Source organism: Protomyctophum parallelum, assembly GCF_964188405.1.
Source record: "Protomyctophum parallelum genome assembly, chromosome: 21".
Classification (NCBI taxonomy): Eukaryota; Metazoa; Chordata; class Actinopteri; order Myctophiformes; family Myctophidae; genus Protomyctophum; species Protomyctophum parallelum.
The window spans coordinates 25,375,147-25,393,601 of record NC_139713.1 but is presented as its reverse complement, the minus strand read 5'-3'; the positions used below and the strand labels follow the sequence as shown (position 1 = coordinate 25,393,601).

The 18,455-nt window shown below is 44.7% G+C and overlaps 1 protein-coding gene across 1 annotated transcript; it reads right to left on the bottom strand.

Annotated features, from left to right (window-relative positions):
• Positions 1–4,044: 4,044 nt before the first annotated feature.
• On the bottom strand, positions 4,045–17,775 carry LOC310878711 (E3 ubiquitin-protein ligase RNF180-like). The gene is made up of 8 exons (XM_083793078.1): positions 17,663–17,775; positions 13,670–13,838; positions 11,909–12,004; positions 10,938–11,469; positions 10,473–10,753; positions 9,962–10,093; positions 6,342–6,549; positions 4,045–4,211 (listed from the first exon to the last, which is right to left on the bottom strand). The coding sequence occupies exons 2-8, from the start codon at positions 13,751–13,753 to the stop codon at positions 4,081–4,083; spliced, it is 1,464 nt and encodes a 487-aa protein (XP_083649204.1). The 5' UTR covers positions 13,754–13,838; positions 17,663–17,775; the 3' UTR covers positions 4,045–4,080.
• Positions 17,776–18,455: the final 680 nt, after the last annotated feature.

The following is an 18,455-nucleotide window of genomic DNA, read 5'->3' as shown; positions in this document are numbered from 1 at the left end:
CAATAAAGCAAAGTGGATCATGATGTTTACAAGTGTCAGGGGCCAGGCATTTATTAATTTTTTCCATAACATCAAGCGTTTCTAGGCAACAGTAAAAGACAGGCTCAGAAACAGTTGTTAATTTCATTGTATGCAAATCTTCATACAGCTCATAATATTAATAATACCGTACCACAGACAAACTCCATGAGTGTGAAATACCAGTTTGAATTAACTTGGTGTACAGATTAGAATAGCTACTAGGAAACAAAGGTGTGTTTCACGTTCAACTTCTCACCCCAAGGTGTCATATCATATTTGACTGCTTGGTCAAGTGCCCCAGGTATCCCTTTCTGAGTGATTCTCAAAACATTTTGAAGAGCGCTACACCTCTGACGTCTGGATTTCCCCCGTGACGTCATGTGGCAGCCAAGTCTATGGTCTTTGTGCATGCCCGAAAGGCGCCCGAGTTGAAGTGGGTGTCATGCAAGATATCTTTTCTCCTGGCCATTACATCGGCAAAGCGCGTCAGTGAGCTGCACACTGTCAGTCAGTGAGTCAGGTCTGAGGTGGAACGCAGACGGCTCAGGGGTCACACTGTGGCCAAACATAGCGTTCCTCCCAAAGGTGCTGTCGCAGGCTCACCTCAACCAGCCTATCAGGCTGGCCCGGTTTAACCCCCCACCTGGGGAGGGGACAGTCAAGCTGGAGCTTGTCTGCCCAGTCCGGGCCCTGAGAGCCTACATTGGAGCTACTGCACGCATCAGGCAGGCAGAGCAGCTATTCCTTTGCCATAGTGGCGTGAACAAGGGAGGCGCTTTCTCCAAGCAGCGCCTGTCCCACTGGATTGTGGACACAATCAGCCACGCCTATGAAGTAAGTAACCTTCCCGTACCATCGTTGGACGTGGTCCTCTTCCCCGAATCCTCCGATTCTACTCTTTAAGGTTTGTAATCGGGATTCCTTGTGACTCTGCTGGTATTGGTCATTCAGTGCTGGAAGCACCGCCTCTGGCGGTCAGCAGGGACGAAATAGAACGAAAGTTACGCATGTAACTGCGGTTCTATGAGTCCCAGGATTCTGCGCTGTATCTACTCAGTCAATGCAATGCGTCCATAGGGCAGGTGTACTGGTCTGGGTCATACAGTCATTCTGTACACAAGCTTAACACTTTTCATTCTAACACTTCTTAAAAATACACCAGTGTTTAGAATTTCAATCAAAATGCATCACATTGTTCAGATTGCAAACACACCAACATATATTTTACAGCGTGACTTCTAGGGGCCAAACGGTCTAGGAGGGGGTCCGTGAGTCGAGGGCCAATCTCACACAACATAATTACTTGCGCAAGCAGAGCGCGCAAGTACTAGTTTCGCCCGGGACTCGTCCCAGCCGTCCCGCCAATTTTGATGCGTATACACTGTCCCAGCAACATATAGTATAATGTATAGTTAACTAGCTCTCAATGATGACGTAATAAAGATGTGGATTAAAGGACCCAATGCCAGAGTGTAATTGGTTTTCGATGGTGACGTAATGACGATATGTTTTAGTGTTGTAATGCTCCTATGTAATCTGGCACCACTGCCGTATCAGGCACAAGTAGTCATTACTGAGATTTGACAGTTTGTAGCGGTCGAAAGTACTTGCGCGCTCTGCTTGCGCACTAATGGCCTACTAGTGCGCAACAAGCAAGTATGCACTCGACAGAGTGCAGTTCTAGTTCTTTCATGTTTTTCGCTTCAACACTTTGTTTTGCACAAGATGTAGGCCTACTGTATGTCCTCTGCAGTACATACCCATCCCAAACAGCGTTGCCATGTCTGGTGTGGTCATGGGCATGTTGGCATGCTTTCCCCTAAATTGCTATTTTGGTCACACACATTTGGGAAGGCGCATAGTGGAGTTTGAAAGCACCCGTAAGCCCTATGCCAAAATAGTTTGGTATAGAGCGGTGCATGCCATGCGCCTGCAATGGAGATGTCCACGGAGTCAGGCTGCTTCATCTCTTCTTATGTTCCTATGCATCTCTTTGTCATTTTCCTATAATCAGCAGAAGTGAGTGCCTGTCACTTCCTTGTGTCCATTGTGTTCATAATATTGTCTAATGTCTAGTCAAATTAGTTATTTGACTTGTGCCAGCCATTGTGTGCGATTCCATTTGCTCGTTCAGTTTCATCACCCCATAGCGCAGCAAGTGGGGTTTAATCCGATTACGTTTTGCTTGATGCCATTTCGCAGAGACGGCATACACGCACAATCTATATACCAAATGAAAGCTTGAAGTTCGTAAATCACATAGCACTACTTTGAAATGTGAGTGTTCTTGGCTCTGTGCACGATAGGAAAAAATGAAAAACGGCACAGGGGGAGAGGGGTGAGCAGCACAAGTAAGATTTCAAGGCATCACTCTTCCATGGGCTAAGGCTATGCTTCATAGCACTGGGCATAACCGGCAACGATTAGGCATAACCTAATCACTGTGTTTTAGGGGTTTAGACAGGTAACCAAAATAGCCACTTTAGTGCGGGAACGCATCTTCCCCAATGCTAAATCCCCAAATAGTCTATTTACTGTTTACTGTTTTGAACGAAAATAGAGCCCGAAGTGTCCTTGAGCAAAACGCTGAACCCCTAATTGCTCCCGCTGTGCAGGTTTCCTCCACCACCGGTGTGTGAATGTGTGTGTGTAATGTGCAGTATATGTAAAGTGCTTTGGATAAAAAGTGCTATATAAATGCATTTACTGCAGACAAGCACATTAATTTGACGCATGGAAGCACCAGCCATTTCTTTTCACCTGACAGTGAAAAGTTTCACTAGGAGAACGTAACACATGCAGTCCTGCTGAGCAGGACTGTACAGTGACAAAGAGTACCCTCCTCAAACCGGCTTCATTCACACCCACCACGGAAGGGAGCCAGAGGCACTGTGGAGAATTCAAATCCCATTCAGGAAGGACAGAAACCTCCCATGGAGAAGAAGGGAAAGCCCACTTGATCTAGACTTTCAGTATGAGTACAGACCGTGAAAGCGTGGCCTCACGATCCTTTGTGTTCCTGTGTTCCCGTGTGTTCCCGTGTTTTAAGCGGGATGTGTCCGAAAGGTCACCACCGGTAATTTGTGATACAGAGGCGGGCAGGCACACTGCGAGCTAAAATCCTTGTTAGTTAATTTTCCTCCGCTTAGTAATATGCTTATATTCTGCGGGTCCTCTGAGGTCGTTGGTAGTTGGATCGTTGGGCAGGAACAATGGACTAGGACAATATTGTTAATCATTTCAAGTGAACCGAATGACAGTTGAATTAATTAAAACTGCTCCTCATTTTGTCCTCCTCATTAATGCCTCGTCCGGGGGTCTCTCTCCAGAACTCCCTAACTTTAAAAAACACACCTCTGCGCCGCGGATCGTCGGCACTTCATCACGAGAAGAAGAAGTAGAGGAGGAAGCAAAGCAGCAGGAAGACCAGGATCCAGTTGACCGAGTGGATGTAGATGACGACCAGGTCGATGTCGAAGAGCCATCCTCGCATGTCGGCCAGGTCCAGAGCGTCCAGGGTGAAGCCCCCCGCCATCTGGCCCATGTGCCAGCGCCACCCCCCCGCCGCTTGTCTCTGGTAGCCTGGAGTCACACACACAGTGACATGTGAGGTTAGAGTGAAATACAAAACAAGAGAGTTGACCACTCAGCCACGCCCCTCTCTCTCTCTCTCTATCTCTCTCTCTCTCTGCCCCAACAGAGAGTTGACCACTCAGCCATGCCCCTCTCTCTCTCTCTGCCCCAACAGAGAGTTGACCACTCAGCCATGCCCCTCTCTCTCTCTCTCTCTCTCTCTCTCTGCCCCAACAGAGAGTTGACCACTCAGCCATGCCCCTCTCTCTCTCTCTCTCTCTCTCTCTCTGCCCCAACAGAGAGTTGACCACTCAGCCATGCCCCTCTCTCTCTCTCTCTCTCTCTCTCTCTGCCCCAACAGAGTTGACCACTCAGCCATGCCCCCCTCTCTCTCTCTCTCTCTCTCTGCCCCAACAGCGAAGACTCCTGGTGCTCCAGAACATACTGTAAGACATCTGCCAAGATGTTTGTATTTTAAAATCACATCTAACCCCAGAAGATCCGGAAGCGTTTCCGACAGCTGGGCAGAGGCCACTTGGCACAGCTGGCTTTCTGGAAGGTCTGCTTGCGGACATTGTAGATCTTAGGGAAGAAGGTCTTCACTGTCTGGTTGAGGTCTGAAAGGGAATGGAAACGTCTCGTTCACAGAACGTCCAAACTGATAATTAATTCCATAGATATGAAAATATTGATTGCTCAAAAAAAAACATAAATCAGTCATAACTAAGCACATTTACTTCCGTGTTAAAAACCTAGTGAAATACGGGCATTTTATTTTGAAGTTTCACTCTGGAAAGCTGTGTGGTTTTGAACCAATCAGAACATCGCATACCTCCAGGGTATTGGACGGAGCTCCGCTACATGTGATACAACAGTATGTCCTCCCGGTGGGGGCTCCTCACTGGCAGGTGAGCCAGTAGGATACAACAGTACGTCCTCCCGGTGGGGGCTCCTCACTGGCAGGTGAGCCAGTAGGATGTGCATGCGGGTGCTTATTTGTTTGTTTACAAAGTCACAGAGAGACGGTCAGCAACGCTCGTGGCTTATTTCTAACCTATAATGTTTTCAGATACATATTGTAGCGTGATGATTACGTTTAAAACGAGTAATTCTGTAATCAGAAGCAACAGTGTTTGGACGGACGAGCAGCAATGGGAATAAAACAGGTGAATGAAATCAAACTTCATTTTTATTCTTACTGGACATCACGTTTTAAAATGGGATTTTTATGGACTTTTGATATAAAAATAAAATACATAAAAATGGAAATGTTCCCATTGTTTTGGCATCCATTGTTAGGTATGCTCATATGATGACCCTGATATGGTCTAAAAGTGTGAAAAGTCACTTAATTCGCTGTGACGCTAATTCCTATAGGCTGTTGCATGCCAAGGACCGCCAAATGGTAGACTGTGGCATCCCTACTGTAAAATGGCTTAGAAAAAGGAACTCTCTAAACACTCTAACACTCGAACACTCTCATTCTAAACACTGCATTTTGAGCAGAATCCAAATGGTTTGGTAGTCAGAGCCTGATTGTTTTTTACTTTTTCATTGCCCCCGATTCCTTCCTACACACACATTTCTCTGTGTTGTCACTGCTGTTGTATCCTACTGGCTCACCTGCCAGTGAGGACTGAGGAGCCCCCACCGGGAGGACGTACTGTTGTATCCTACTGGCTCACCTTCCAGTGAGGAGCCCCCACCGGGAGGATGTACTGTTGTATCCTACTGGCTCACCTGCCAGTGAGGACTGAGGAGCCCCCACCGGGAGGACGTACTGTTGTATCCTACTGGCTCACCTGCCAGTGAGGACTGAGGAGCCCCCACCGGGAGGACGTACTGTTGTATCCTACTGGCTCACCTGCCAGTGAGGAGCCCCCACCGGGAGGACGTACTGTTGTATCCTACTGGCTCACCTGCCAGTGAGCTCCCACCGGCGGGAGGACGTAGGAGCCTCCGTCCCACACCAAAACCAGCATTACAAATATGCAGTGGTGGAAAGTATGTACTTTACTTGAGTAATTCCAACTTCCAATACTTTTACTTCTGCTCCACTACATTTTGGATCCAAATATTGTACTTTTACTTTTGCATAGTGAGTACTGATTTACTTTTGGTAATTTAAGTACATTTTGATGCCAATATTTGTGTACTTTCACTTTCAGTAAATTTTGAATTCCGGACTTTTACTTGTAACAGAGTATTTCTATATTGCAGTACTTTTACTTAACCCATTTTGTACGGGAACCCTTTTTGGTGTTTTAAACATTATGTTATAATTTAGCTATTGAAAAATAGCAGATCTACAAGCTCTTGTAGAACTTGTAGGTCTGCTATTTTTGAAAAATCGTTAAAATGTGCCTCAAATCTTTCCGCAAATATGTACTTTCCATGGGTCCTATAGAGTGTCGCAGTCCCGCCCCCTCGAGAGACCCGGAAAATAAATCGCCGTTTATTTTCCTCATAGGCATTTCTTAAAGAATTTATTTAAAGACGGTTACGCTGCGGACAAAGCCAACTCGGATCGTGACAAATCATGACAATGAACACAATATTTTGGGCCGATCAAATCATTAGAAAGAAGAAAAGAAAGGCAGGAGACAACACTATTTGTTTTGTTTTTCTTCTTATAAATTATTTGATCGGCCCAAAACATTGTGTTCATTGGGATTTATTTCCTGGGCCATTCGTTGTTCTGAAAGGGGGAGGGACTGCGACGCTCTATAGAGGAGGAGGATGCTGACCTTTCTGGAAGCGGGTGCTGGAGATGAGGGTGCGACACAGCGGGCAGGGGGTGTTGGTGCTCCGGTTCTTGGCCAGGGTGCGGAGGCACTGCTCACAGAACACATGGCCGCAGGGATGGCAGCTGTACGGGCTGTAGTAGACCTCCAAACACACGGCGCACGTGTAGCCTTCTCTGTCCTCCTCTTCGCTGTCAGTCAACAAGCTATTCTGTGTATCACACACACACACACACACACGCGCGCACACGCACGGACGCACGCATGCATGCACACGCGATGGTGTTAACAAACAACACAAATAGTCATGGTGTGATGCTTTGTGAGCTTGTAGATCTACTTTTTTTGCTATCTTTTAAAAATGTATCAAAAATAAATACCATATGACATGCTCAAAATAGGCTATGTGGTTGAAAATGTCATTTTGGTTGTCAATTGTGGCTTAATTGTAGCTACCTTTTTCAACATTATAATAGTAAATTCAAACAAGATAATTCCCCCTACAAGTATAGTTCTGTGAGAACAAAAGGAATCTACCAAGTTGACGCAGCAACAGTTCTAGAAGAAGGAGAAGACACTGGAGCAGCTCGGACAATTTAAGTGCTAGTATAAAAATAAATGACTAACGTGTTGACCTATACATATGGGCTTGGTCAGAGTAATGAGTCTAATGACACCAGTAGACACCCTGAGGGTGAGACGTGCACGTACCCGCCTGGGTGACGGCAGACTGCTGGGTGAGCGCTGGCGCTTTGGCATGGGGGGTCAGATCAACTTATGGAATGAATTCTGTACTGGCCATATGGAGCATCTGGAGCATCTTGAGTATACAGGGTTTGATGAGGTCAGATCAACAATCAATATGGAGGTCTAAGGGTGGCAGCTGGGGCAGTGTCTTGAGTGTACAGGGTCTGATGAGGTCCTGCCATATATGGAGCGGGTCTTGAGTGTACAGGGTTTGATGAGGTCACAATCACATCAACATTATGGAATGTCAGAACAGGTCAGCTCCACATATGGAGATCTAAGGGTGGCAGCAAAGGCAGTGTCTTGAGTGTACAGGGTTTGATGAGGGCCCAGGTAGGGTCGGGCCTTAATTTTCAGGCCTGTTGAGAACTCTAGTTTTCGCCGGCTGCCGGGCGCAGCTACACTAATAACTTTGGGGCAGGCCCGTCTAGAGTTTGAATGGACAGGTATCAGTCAAAAGGGAGACATGGAAGAGGAAGGACGGGTGGGGTGGGATCAACATACAGTATGGCATGTCAGAACAGGTCAGCTCCATATATGGAGCCGATTGGTTTGATGTCAGATGTAGAGTTGCTGGCCGGTTTCCTCCAGAAACCTAAACCTAACCTCAGTAAAACTATACCTAAACCTAACCCTAACCCTAATCTCAGTAAAACTATGCCTTTTGCGAACGTTGGTGGGATTCATAATCACGTGTGAGGGACTGACGACCATATATGGTGGCGTGACGTGTCACGAGGCATAACGGACTGGCGGCCATATATGGTGGCGTGACTGACGTATCGACTGACAGGTTTTTATAGTAATCTGTGACCTACTGTCGCAATGACATGACTCTGATGAAGACCGTATAGGTCGAAATGTTAGTAATTTATTTTTATACTAGCACCTAAATAAAAAGGCTTAAATTGTCCAAGCTGCTCCATCGTCTTCTCTTTCTACAATAGTCATGTATTGTATCTACACTATGTTCTCTGTCCTGCACGTACTCTCTACTTAAGATAAGTATGTAGTGCCAACACAAAGCCCTTGACAACAGAACTCTGAAGGAGTAATCACTTCCCGTCTCTGAACGTTTAACCACACCCACCCTGTCGGCACAATTTTTTCAAAGTTTTCAGAACTTTTCTAAAATGTTCAAAACTATTGTTGCAATTTACAAGTTAGTAGTGGTGCTCCGGCACAAGCACACAAAACGTTGCATTCAACACCAACAATAACAACAATAGCGTTAATAACTTTGACAAAAGTTTGAAAACCTCTTAGTAGTTGGCCATGAGATTTTGCAGCTGGTGTGTTTATGCTATCTAATATGTATCCTTGATTCCATTCCCAGTTCCCACATCACAAATGAAAACAGCACACTGAAGTCAGCCTATCATGTAGATGGCTGTCCTTGGCTTGGGCCAAGAAGAGGGGGGATTTTGTAATTCTCTGGTCAGAATCCAAATGGCTTTAGTCAGAGACATGTTATCTAGAATGCTTGGCGATTCATTCTTATAGCAGCAATTCATATTTTAACCAATCTGTGTGGTAGACTCAGTATGGGTGTCATTGTGGTGTGTCTTTTTTGCGCTGTGCACAAAAGAGAAAGACAGACATCCAGAGTTCCCTTCAGTGTAGACAGTCTGACTGACAAGGCCTGCTCAATCCCAATTCCCAACCAAATACAGTACATCTAAGGTAAAGACACACTGGCGCACTCCTCTTCCTAGCACAGAGCATCTCTGTGTCTAACATCTTTTGGGAGAGGTGCATGTGTACCACTCAGGACATGAGCTCCAAAGCACATCACCATTTACACAAACAAACAAAACAAGATACAAAGAAGAAAACACTTTTGGTGGAAACAGCACCTTAAGCTTCCTGCTATCCATCAATAATATCTAATCTAAGATATAGGCAAGCCCCATACTGTACTCTGCCAGTCTGCTGAAAGACAGTGAACTTGGACCTGTATGGTATGTTTTATTTATGTGTATAAGCCATCAACAATTCATCAACTGCTGCTATGGTGTGTTTAAGTTTTAATACGCCACTACTGCAACGGTCTATGTTCTAATCCCTTGATATACACAGAACCACCAACCTGAACAGTGCACATTTTCAAGTTGCAAAGGTGTAATTCTTGTGTGACATTTAGCCCCGTTCTCGGCACAAAACCAGTTGTTAGAAGTACATGTAGTCAAGTACTGTACTTGGCAAATAGGCATTATTGTAATTTTACTCCACTACAATTATTTGACGACTTTAGTTACTACAGTTACTTTGTAGATTTTGATAATTATTACAAAATATATTATTCATTATTATTCTTACAAAACACATAGCTGATCTACAAGCTCACAATGTGTCACGTCAAAAGATCACAAAACTTGTGAAACGGGACATTCAACATAATAGTACTTTCTACTTTTGGTACATTAAGTACATTTTGAAGCCAATACTTTTGTATTTTGTAGTACATTTTGAATTCTGACTTTTACTTGTAACAGAGTATTTCTACATTGCAGTGTTGATACTTTTACCTGTTAAGACCGGGAACGAATGTGTCACTTAACCACATTAAACCATTATTTTAAACTTTAGCTATTGACAAATAGCAGATCTACAAGCTCATAGTGTGGCACTGAGTGCCGTGCTACGACCTATACGGCCTTTAAAGAAACCCTCATATATTTAATTCTGGGGGTCCCTGGAACAACATATTTTCAAATGAGCATCCGCGGCCAAATACAGATAATTCTGGGGGTCCTTGACATGAAAAGGTTTGAGCACCACCGATACGTTTTTTTGTAGAATCTGGTGTCAGGTAAAGATTGTGAGTACTTCTTCCACCACTGGTTAGAAGACCAGGACCTGGCCTGGTGTCTCACCTGCTCCAGCTGACTGTGGAGCCAGCGTTCCCTTCGTCTCTGCTTCCTCCTGTAGCTCTTCAGACGGTTCCTCTCCCTCTTGTTCAGCCTGTTTGGTGCCGCTGAGGAGATGCCAGAGGGCTGCTGCTGGGGCTGAGTGGAAGAGCAGAGCTTTGGAAATTGTGCACCATAAAATACAAATAAGGTGCTTGGTACAATGCGAAGAGAAGATAAATGACTATTATTAATTCATTCATTTAACTTTATTGTTCCCTTGGTGAAAGTTAACCCATCCTTCACCCAAGTACTTTATAGTTAGTTGCTATAATAATATAGCTATTTTATGTAATGTTTTATTGTTGTAACTGACTGCCGGTGTGCCAAACACAAATTTCCATTTTATGTAAATTTAATGGACAATAAAGTTTTATTTTCTTTGATAAAACTATAACTATAATTTAGCTATATAATATAACTATAATATAGTTAGTAGTTAGTTATAAATAAAAAGCATTATTATTCTTATTATTACCAACACTTGCTCCTCCTGCTCGTGTCCCGCCTCCTCCCCGATGCTGTCGGCGATGGTCGTCCCTCGCAGGAACATGGGCGAGGACACGACGACACCCTCCACGGTGGTGGACGATGTGTGCTCCTGATCCAGCGTGGAGCGTCTACCTCTAGGAACGGCCCAACGACGGGGAACGCTGTCCAACGCGTCATCGGTGACGCCGTCAATCCGCTGCGCTCTGCGATGCGCCGCTGGCGACGTACGTGGGACACATTGGACCGTCCCTGTCATCATCGATAGGGCTGTCCCGATTACACATTTGGCCAGATAAGACAAATAACTTAAATTGGCTACCGCTATACAATGAAATCACTGACATATTTAATCATTTTTAATCATTCTTTCCTTCCAAAATAATTGACAAAATAGCAAACAGTTGATCTACGACACGACTACAAGCTTATGTAACAATTATGACAGGCCTACTCATCGAGCGCGTCTTGTCCACAGCAGGACATGCCGGGCACGGATCCAAAGGGCCACTTGAGGAGGCGTCGTCACCTAACATGCACCTCCTCCCACAAGAGACGCTGGACATTGAGGAGACGTTTAGGAGAAGCGACTGCGCCGCCTCGCTGGCGTCCATCGACCGGCGTGAGGAGTCCCCGGCATGGGGCGTGATGATGGGTGTCTGAGGATTCACGACGTGGGACCCGGCGGCAGAGCCAAACTGTGATCCAGCCGATACGTTCCTGTGGAGTTGTGGGCCGTCCTGCTCGTTGCGGCGACATGCGCCTTGCTGTTGGCCCCGCAGACAGCCCTGTTGTTCTCCCTGCCGCCTGCCGGGCCTGCTCGGCTGGACAGAGTGTCTGTGGTCAAGATCCACGCGGCTCTTGCTGATGTGGATGGCGGCGTTCATCTGGCCACAGGGGCACCGGCTGACGTGGTTGATGAAGTTGAAGCCGCCCAGACGAGCACTGCAACTCTGGCAGTTCAACTTCCCCACAGTCCACTGGGCCTAAGAGAGAGGCCACAAGAGACAGAGTTACTAAAACAGTCATTTGCCACACTGGATTGCATTCACTTGCACAAAACACCTTAACCACATGAACTCTAGCTAACACTTTTATAGTGTTCTACATCCAATTCTGTCTGCTCTTTTCTTCATGTCATCACTTGTAATTTCACTTATTCATCCTGTATGAGTCTCCTGATTGGATGAAATTGGTATCCCAACGTGCAAATGCACCTTCTGTTTATTAACAGTTATCCCGCCGAAAAACGTAGCCTACGTTAATTGTCGGCAAGCGACAAAACACATAGGTTACGTTAATTCAGTTGTATAACATGTTTTGATCCGATCTGGAAAGGCTACTCACATTTGCATCAGATGGCTATCTGTTGTTATATAATAAAGTTCGATTAACTGTTGCCACCGCTATGGTGAACACACTTACGTGTTGAACAGATGTCAGTATCCATTCTGGCAGCTTGTCAAGGTTCACGTGCCAAACGCTGCACAGGGAAGCTGCACTCTCATCTGTGGCTGCCAGCTGTTTGAAGAGGAAAACATCGGTATCAGTGGTTTTCAACCCTTTTGATACCATGGCCCATTATTTATTCTGCATTTGAGCCACGGATGAGATTTTGCCTCAGACCCAAAACTTTTTTTGAGCGGTGGCACACCGTCTCCTATGCACAGCTATGTATTCCTGTCCATATGTATGTATGTATGTCTGTTTCAGTACCACAATACCCCTGGCTGACCTAAAGTGGCACTGTTGAGTTTCACACTGAACTACAGTCGGTTACAGGTGCATGACGGGAAGCCTTGTTTTTTCGTAAAACGCCAATGCCAGTTTTTGTGTAGACTTCTTGTAAATTTAGTAATGCAGATGTTTAAAAAATAATGTAACTCTTGATCTATAAGGGTCCATTTGGTTACAAGGATTACCGTCCTAAAGTCGGCTCTTCGGTGCTACTGAAAATGTCTGACGAGCCGAAATCATTTCGGCACTACAGCGCCGAAACAGCGGTAAAATAGGAGTATGAATCGGCCCTTACACACGTGTAACTGTATGTGAAGGACAGACATTTGAAACGCCAGAAAATAACCTGGTTCCTCCAATTCTACAAAGCCAATTGAATGCCACATTTCTGGGCACACGTAACTTGGCCAGCTATAACATTAATGCTGTTTCTCGCTGTGAGCACCTTCAATTATCAAGCGTTATTCTTTGGTTTTTATGACAAGCTACAGTGAGACACTTAGAATAATAATAATCTTTATTGTCCCGAAGGATATTCATCTTCAGAGTCTGTTCAAAACACCCACAACAAAACAACACATAGCAAAGAAAAATCTATCATAACATATTACGCACTGACTGGCTGTAATGGACACCTTATTTCGTTTTTACCTTCGTTTACCTTTGCTCTGTATTATTGTCTCCACCAGCCGAAGGCATGGGGAGAGTATGTTTTGCACTCCGTCCGTCCGTCCGTGTGTCCGTCCGTCCGTCCGTCCGTCCGTGACCAGCTAATCTCAGCCACCGTTAACCCGGTCGATGCCAAATTTTGCACACACACTCCCTGGATGCCAACCATGAACCTCTGCCCCAAACTTTCCAGAACGGCCTGTTATAGCGCCACCAGGAGGCCGCTTTGTGCAAAACAGGTTTTTGCACAGCACACCTACAGATTTTGTCCAAACATCACGCAAATTGGTACACAGTCTCTCTAGAGCCATTCAACCAAACCGGTCTTTCATATTTCTCACACTCCATCCTGATTGGTTAAGATTGGCTTCCAAAGTTCACAGGAGTGCTCAGTTTCAAACAAAATGCTGCAAATCATGAACACATCGCGTGATTTCCGTGAAATTGTGCACCCACATTCCCACTAGGCCGAGGACAAAATGCCACATGAACAATTTCAACTCAGCCTCAAGGTGGCGCTATAACTGGCCGAAAAGTGTTTTTACCTCTAACTGCACGGATCTGTGGATAACCTGGTGGAGACCTGTGCCCAGAAGGGCACTTTTTCTAGTTGATGATGCTTCTTTTTATTTTCTTTTGCCTTGTATTTGCTGTACACAACAGTACTTTTTCTTTTTCATACTCTTACCTGTAAGCTGTAACCTTAACTGCTCTGGGCGACTGATTTATGGGATAATAAAGGTATCTATCTATTTATCTAATAAAGAACGTGTCACTCACCAGATGCAGGCAGGAGGAGTCTAGGAAGGCTTTGCGACATCTCCTGCAGCGCAGTGTGGACAACTCACTTATTAGGCCCTCCATGGAATGGTAGTCTGGAGTTCTCTGGTGGAGATGTTGCCCCCACGACCCAACTACGGATAAGCGGTCGACGATGGATGGTCCTGACCTGTAGGCTACAATTCACAATGTACACACTTAGCAGACGCTCTAAGAGCAGAATCAATCTTTATTGTCACATCACATTACAAGTAAGGTGGGTGAAATTCGTAGTTGTGCAGGCTCATCATTGCAGTTAAAAATATAGAGAGAAGAGCATAAAGTGCATAATATATGTCTAATCTGCATTATATAATTGTGAGTGCATAATAAATAAATGAATAAGTAATGAATGTACGAGTAGAATTATAAAAAGCAGTCTCTATTAAAACACAAATTCAGTTCAATGTCATCAGACTTAGCCCTTGTTCAGCAGTCTAACTGCTGACAAGTAAAAAACAATTCAAGAAGAGAGACTTAAAATGATAAGCAAGGTAAACAGTAACACACACATCAAATGCATAGAGACAGTGCAGCAGTGCCTCGGTAAACTAGGATAAACCAATAACCTAGCATCAGTCTTAACAATATAATAATCTGTAGGCTACATTGAAACTATAGGATACCAGGTAAACTAAAATGACATGCCATTACATTTTAATCTTGTGGTTAAATAACAAGCAAAGCCTGAACTGCAACAAAAACATGAGAACGAGGAAATGACCCGGGTAACTAAGTTTGCATGATTAATGGGCTGAGGCAGTGGTTCTCAAACGTTTTCATGTCAAGGACCCCCAAATTGACGCTTATCCAACAGACCCCCTTTTTGAAAAGATAAGCCAGGGACCTAGCCTGGCTCCAGCCCCTGAATCGCTAGCCACGCCCATTAAAGAAATATGTTCAAGCGAGTGAAACAAAATGAAAATTCAGGCTGAGTGTCAGGCTACCAGGGACCCCCATGAGAGAAGATTGTTTACGGCTCCATCAGAGATTCTCAAACATTTTAATTTCAGGTACCCCCAGTTTGACATGCATTAGGCCTTGGACCTATTATTGGCATTTCTATCTCTGGGTGGGACCCCCAATTTATACACCTTCATCCCTAGATAGGTTCCTTCTTAATAATACAGTACCAGACGTGAGGGTGTCACATCTTTATGAATCATTTCAAGTAGCAAACCTACCTACAACATCAGCTATTAAGCTGGCATGGGAAAATGAGCTGGGGACTTCAATTTCAGACAGCCTTGAATAAATTAATGCGTGCTCTATCAATTCCAGACATTGCCTTATCCAGTTTCGAGTCATACATAGACTCCATTATGATCAGACAACTCTGGCACCCCGGAGCTTCTATTTTGATGCACTTCCGGCACTAAATGTGTAACAGACCCGTCACCCGGCCATAAGAGTCCATTTGGGCCACTGGTCTGGTGGTCCCTTAGAGTATATGGGTGGTCCCCTAGTCATGGTTCTTCATGGCAGTCATGTTTCAGGGCTAGTGGTCCCCCGGACCCTGACGTTGAGAAGTTGAGAACCAGTGGAATAACATATCCTAAAGCTTTGATTGATTGATTGATTGAAATCTTTATTAAAAGTTTGTAGAATTTACAGTACATTTTAAGCACAAACTCAATACAAAGACTGTCAACTGTGAGTGGACGAATACCCAATTAAGCATTACACTTGTTTACAACAGGGTCCACATTTTTCAATTCATCAAAACATTTAAAGACATACAAACATTTAGAGACATACAAATAGACATTTCTCTGTAGGTAAAGAACAGAACAGGAATTCATCATATGGGGAGCAAAAAAAGGGAAAAGATACAATATACAGTGAGGGAAATTGGGGGGGGGGGGGATTCAGATTTTACAGAGGCCAGTTTCGAAATGCAGCCATCCGTAGGTGCCCTTTGAGAGCGGTTTTGAAGGAGTCAAGGGATTCACATGTCTTAATGACTGTTGGTAGGGCGTTCCACATTTTGGTGGCATAGGAGCGAAAAGAATTTAGTCCCTTGTTTGTGCCGAATCTGGGTTGTACATGGTTTGTTGCACTCCCTCTGGTGTTGTGGGTGTGGACTTCGTTTACATTAAGGAAGTATTTAGACAGGTACATGGGTATCTTGGTGGTTTATCGAATCTTGTGGACCAGACCCATTGCAAGATGCTGTACTCTGTCGTCGACCCTAAGCCATCCCACCCTGTCAAAGTGGGCAGGGGTGAGGTGGGTTCGGGGGGTGAGGCCAAGTAGGAGCCTGACCAGTTTGTTTTGAGAGGTCTGGAGCCTTGTTTTAAGGGCCTTTGAGGTGCTGTGGTACCAAGAGGTGGATGCATAGTCAAAGAAACCTTGTACGAGGGCTCCTGTTAAGGTCTTCAAGGTGTTTTTGCTGACCAGTGAGGAGATCCTGTAAAGGAATCTTGTTCTTTGATTGACTTTTTTGATTACGTTGGTGGCCATTTTATCACCGGAAAGATTGGCCTCCAGGATGGAACCTAGGTAGGTAATTTGATCTTTTCGTGTGATAATATTGTCACCCACTCTAACCAAGAAGCCATCTGCCTTGCTGAGTTTACTATTTGATCCGAAGAGGATGGATTCAGTTTTTCCCAGGTGTAAGGATAGTTTGTTATCAGCGAGCCAGGTGCAGATTCTACCGAGTTCAGAGCTGAGGGTCTTTTCAACCTGCAGTTTGTTCCTGTCCCGAGACCAGCAGTGCTGAGTCATCTGCGAACATATATATATTGTTGCCACATATTTGTGGCAACAATAACTTAAAAGTAAGCTATAAATGATGCATGGTCGAGTCGAGGGATCCTGTATTATGGGCTATATTTAAAAGCAAAAGCCCGATGTACCGTAAAATACGGTAGGTCTACTTCTTAGACTTAGACGGTGTCCCGCAAAAAATAGGAGATCTACAAGCTCACCGACGGCAGTGAGCTTGTAGATCTGCTATTTTCGGTGCGCACTAGCCCTATAGACCGATTCAGTAGCGGGTCTCATGGTCGCAGCCTACGTATTTCCTGTAGGCGGACTCGACATAGCTGCGGGAGTAAAACCCTCACCAGGCGCACCTCTTCCACTACAGTGAACGGCAGAGTGACTGATGTTAGTTTGCCTCAAACTTTACTCCTTTACCTGCTTTTTTACTAACACTAACATTACAAAGATGCCCAGAACATCGAGATGAACCTGTGTAGTTTATGGCTGCTCCAACAGTAGTGGCAACATAAAAATAAAATAAAAACGGAATGTCTAATATCCACCGCGATGGCGGAGACCAGAGCCATTGAGTAATGGTTGAGACGAAGCAGTGAAAGATACATAACGCCAGTCTTACCCAATACCAAATATTTCTGTTTTATTAACACAAGGCTGCTGTACTTTATACCTCATACTTTAAATGCTTAGTATGAGGTATAAAATACAGCAGCCTTGTGTTCATAAAACAGAAAGATTGGGTATTGGGTAAGACTGAAATTATGTATCTTGCAGGATTCTTCACTGCTTTGTCTCAACCATTACTCAATGGCTCTGGTCTCAGCCATCGCGGTGGATATTAGACATTCCGTTTTATTTTATTTGTTATGTTGCCACTACTGTTGGAGCAGCCATAAACTACACAGGTTCATCTCGATGTTCTGGGCATCTTTGTAATGTTAGTGTTAGTAAAAAAGCAGGTAAAGGAGTAAAGTTTGAGGCAAACTAACATCAGTCACTCTGCCGTTCACTGTAGTGGAAGAGGTGCGCCTGGTGAGGGTTTTACCCCCGCAGCTACGTCGAGTCCGCCTACAGGAAATACGTAGGCTGCGACCATGAAACCGGTACGGAATCGGTCTATACGTTACGGTGGAATAAGACCTGTGCAGAGGGTAAAAGATCACAACAGATTGTTACAATAAGAACGAGGGCGACACGTCTTCTTCGTGCACACAACAAGTCACTTACCGGGGTGTTTAAAAGTAATCCTCCCAAAACCACCGGGAATCTAGAGAGAAAGGCTTTTAAAAAAACAAAACATCAAGTTGTGATCATTCACTTCCACACACACAGGTGGTGACGTCACTGGAACAGAGCAGCTACGGAAAGTCAACTGGACCAAAATAAATACAGGCAAGTTTTCCATGCTTAAAATGAAGAGTACTGGGCACCAGTGGCGTCAACTCCGGGGGTGCACAGGAGCAGAAGAACCCACTGGCAAAATAATAACACAACACAACGGCTCTTTTAAGAGCTAATAGGGCACTTTCCCTCTTTCCGCACTTTCAATCTGTATGCAGTCTTTTTAATAGTAGCACCAATTCTTAATGATTTAATTGCAATCGTTTTCATCTTGCTTACATCTAGCCCTGCCCTGGATCAAGACGGCCTTCAGACAGTTTTATCAAGGCTAGTTTACAGCTAGATTAAACACCCACAAGTTATGGAAAGGCTCCATTTGCAACCCCCGCAAGAGTCCCTGAACGGCTGAACCCCACTTTGAAAACATTGGATTAGGCTGACCAACTCCATAAATGAATATAGGCTTGCCAACAGCAGGTGGCAGCACGCTCGCACCGAGCAACACCGGCGCTGACCATGGTGCTGATCCAAACCTCAGCATGGTAATGTATTGTACAGTATGATCTATAAACTATTGATAATTATATATAGATTCTGTTTCACATGGATAAGATAACATCAGACTAAACAGACTAAACCACACAACTAAACCAACTGTCCACATAACCAAGTCTTTGTA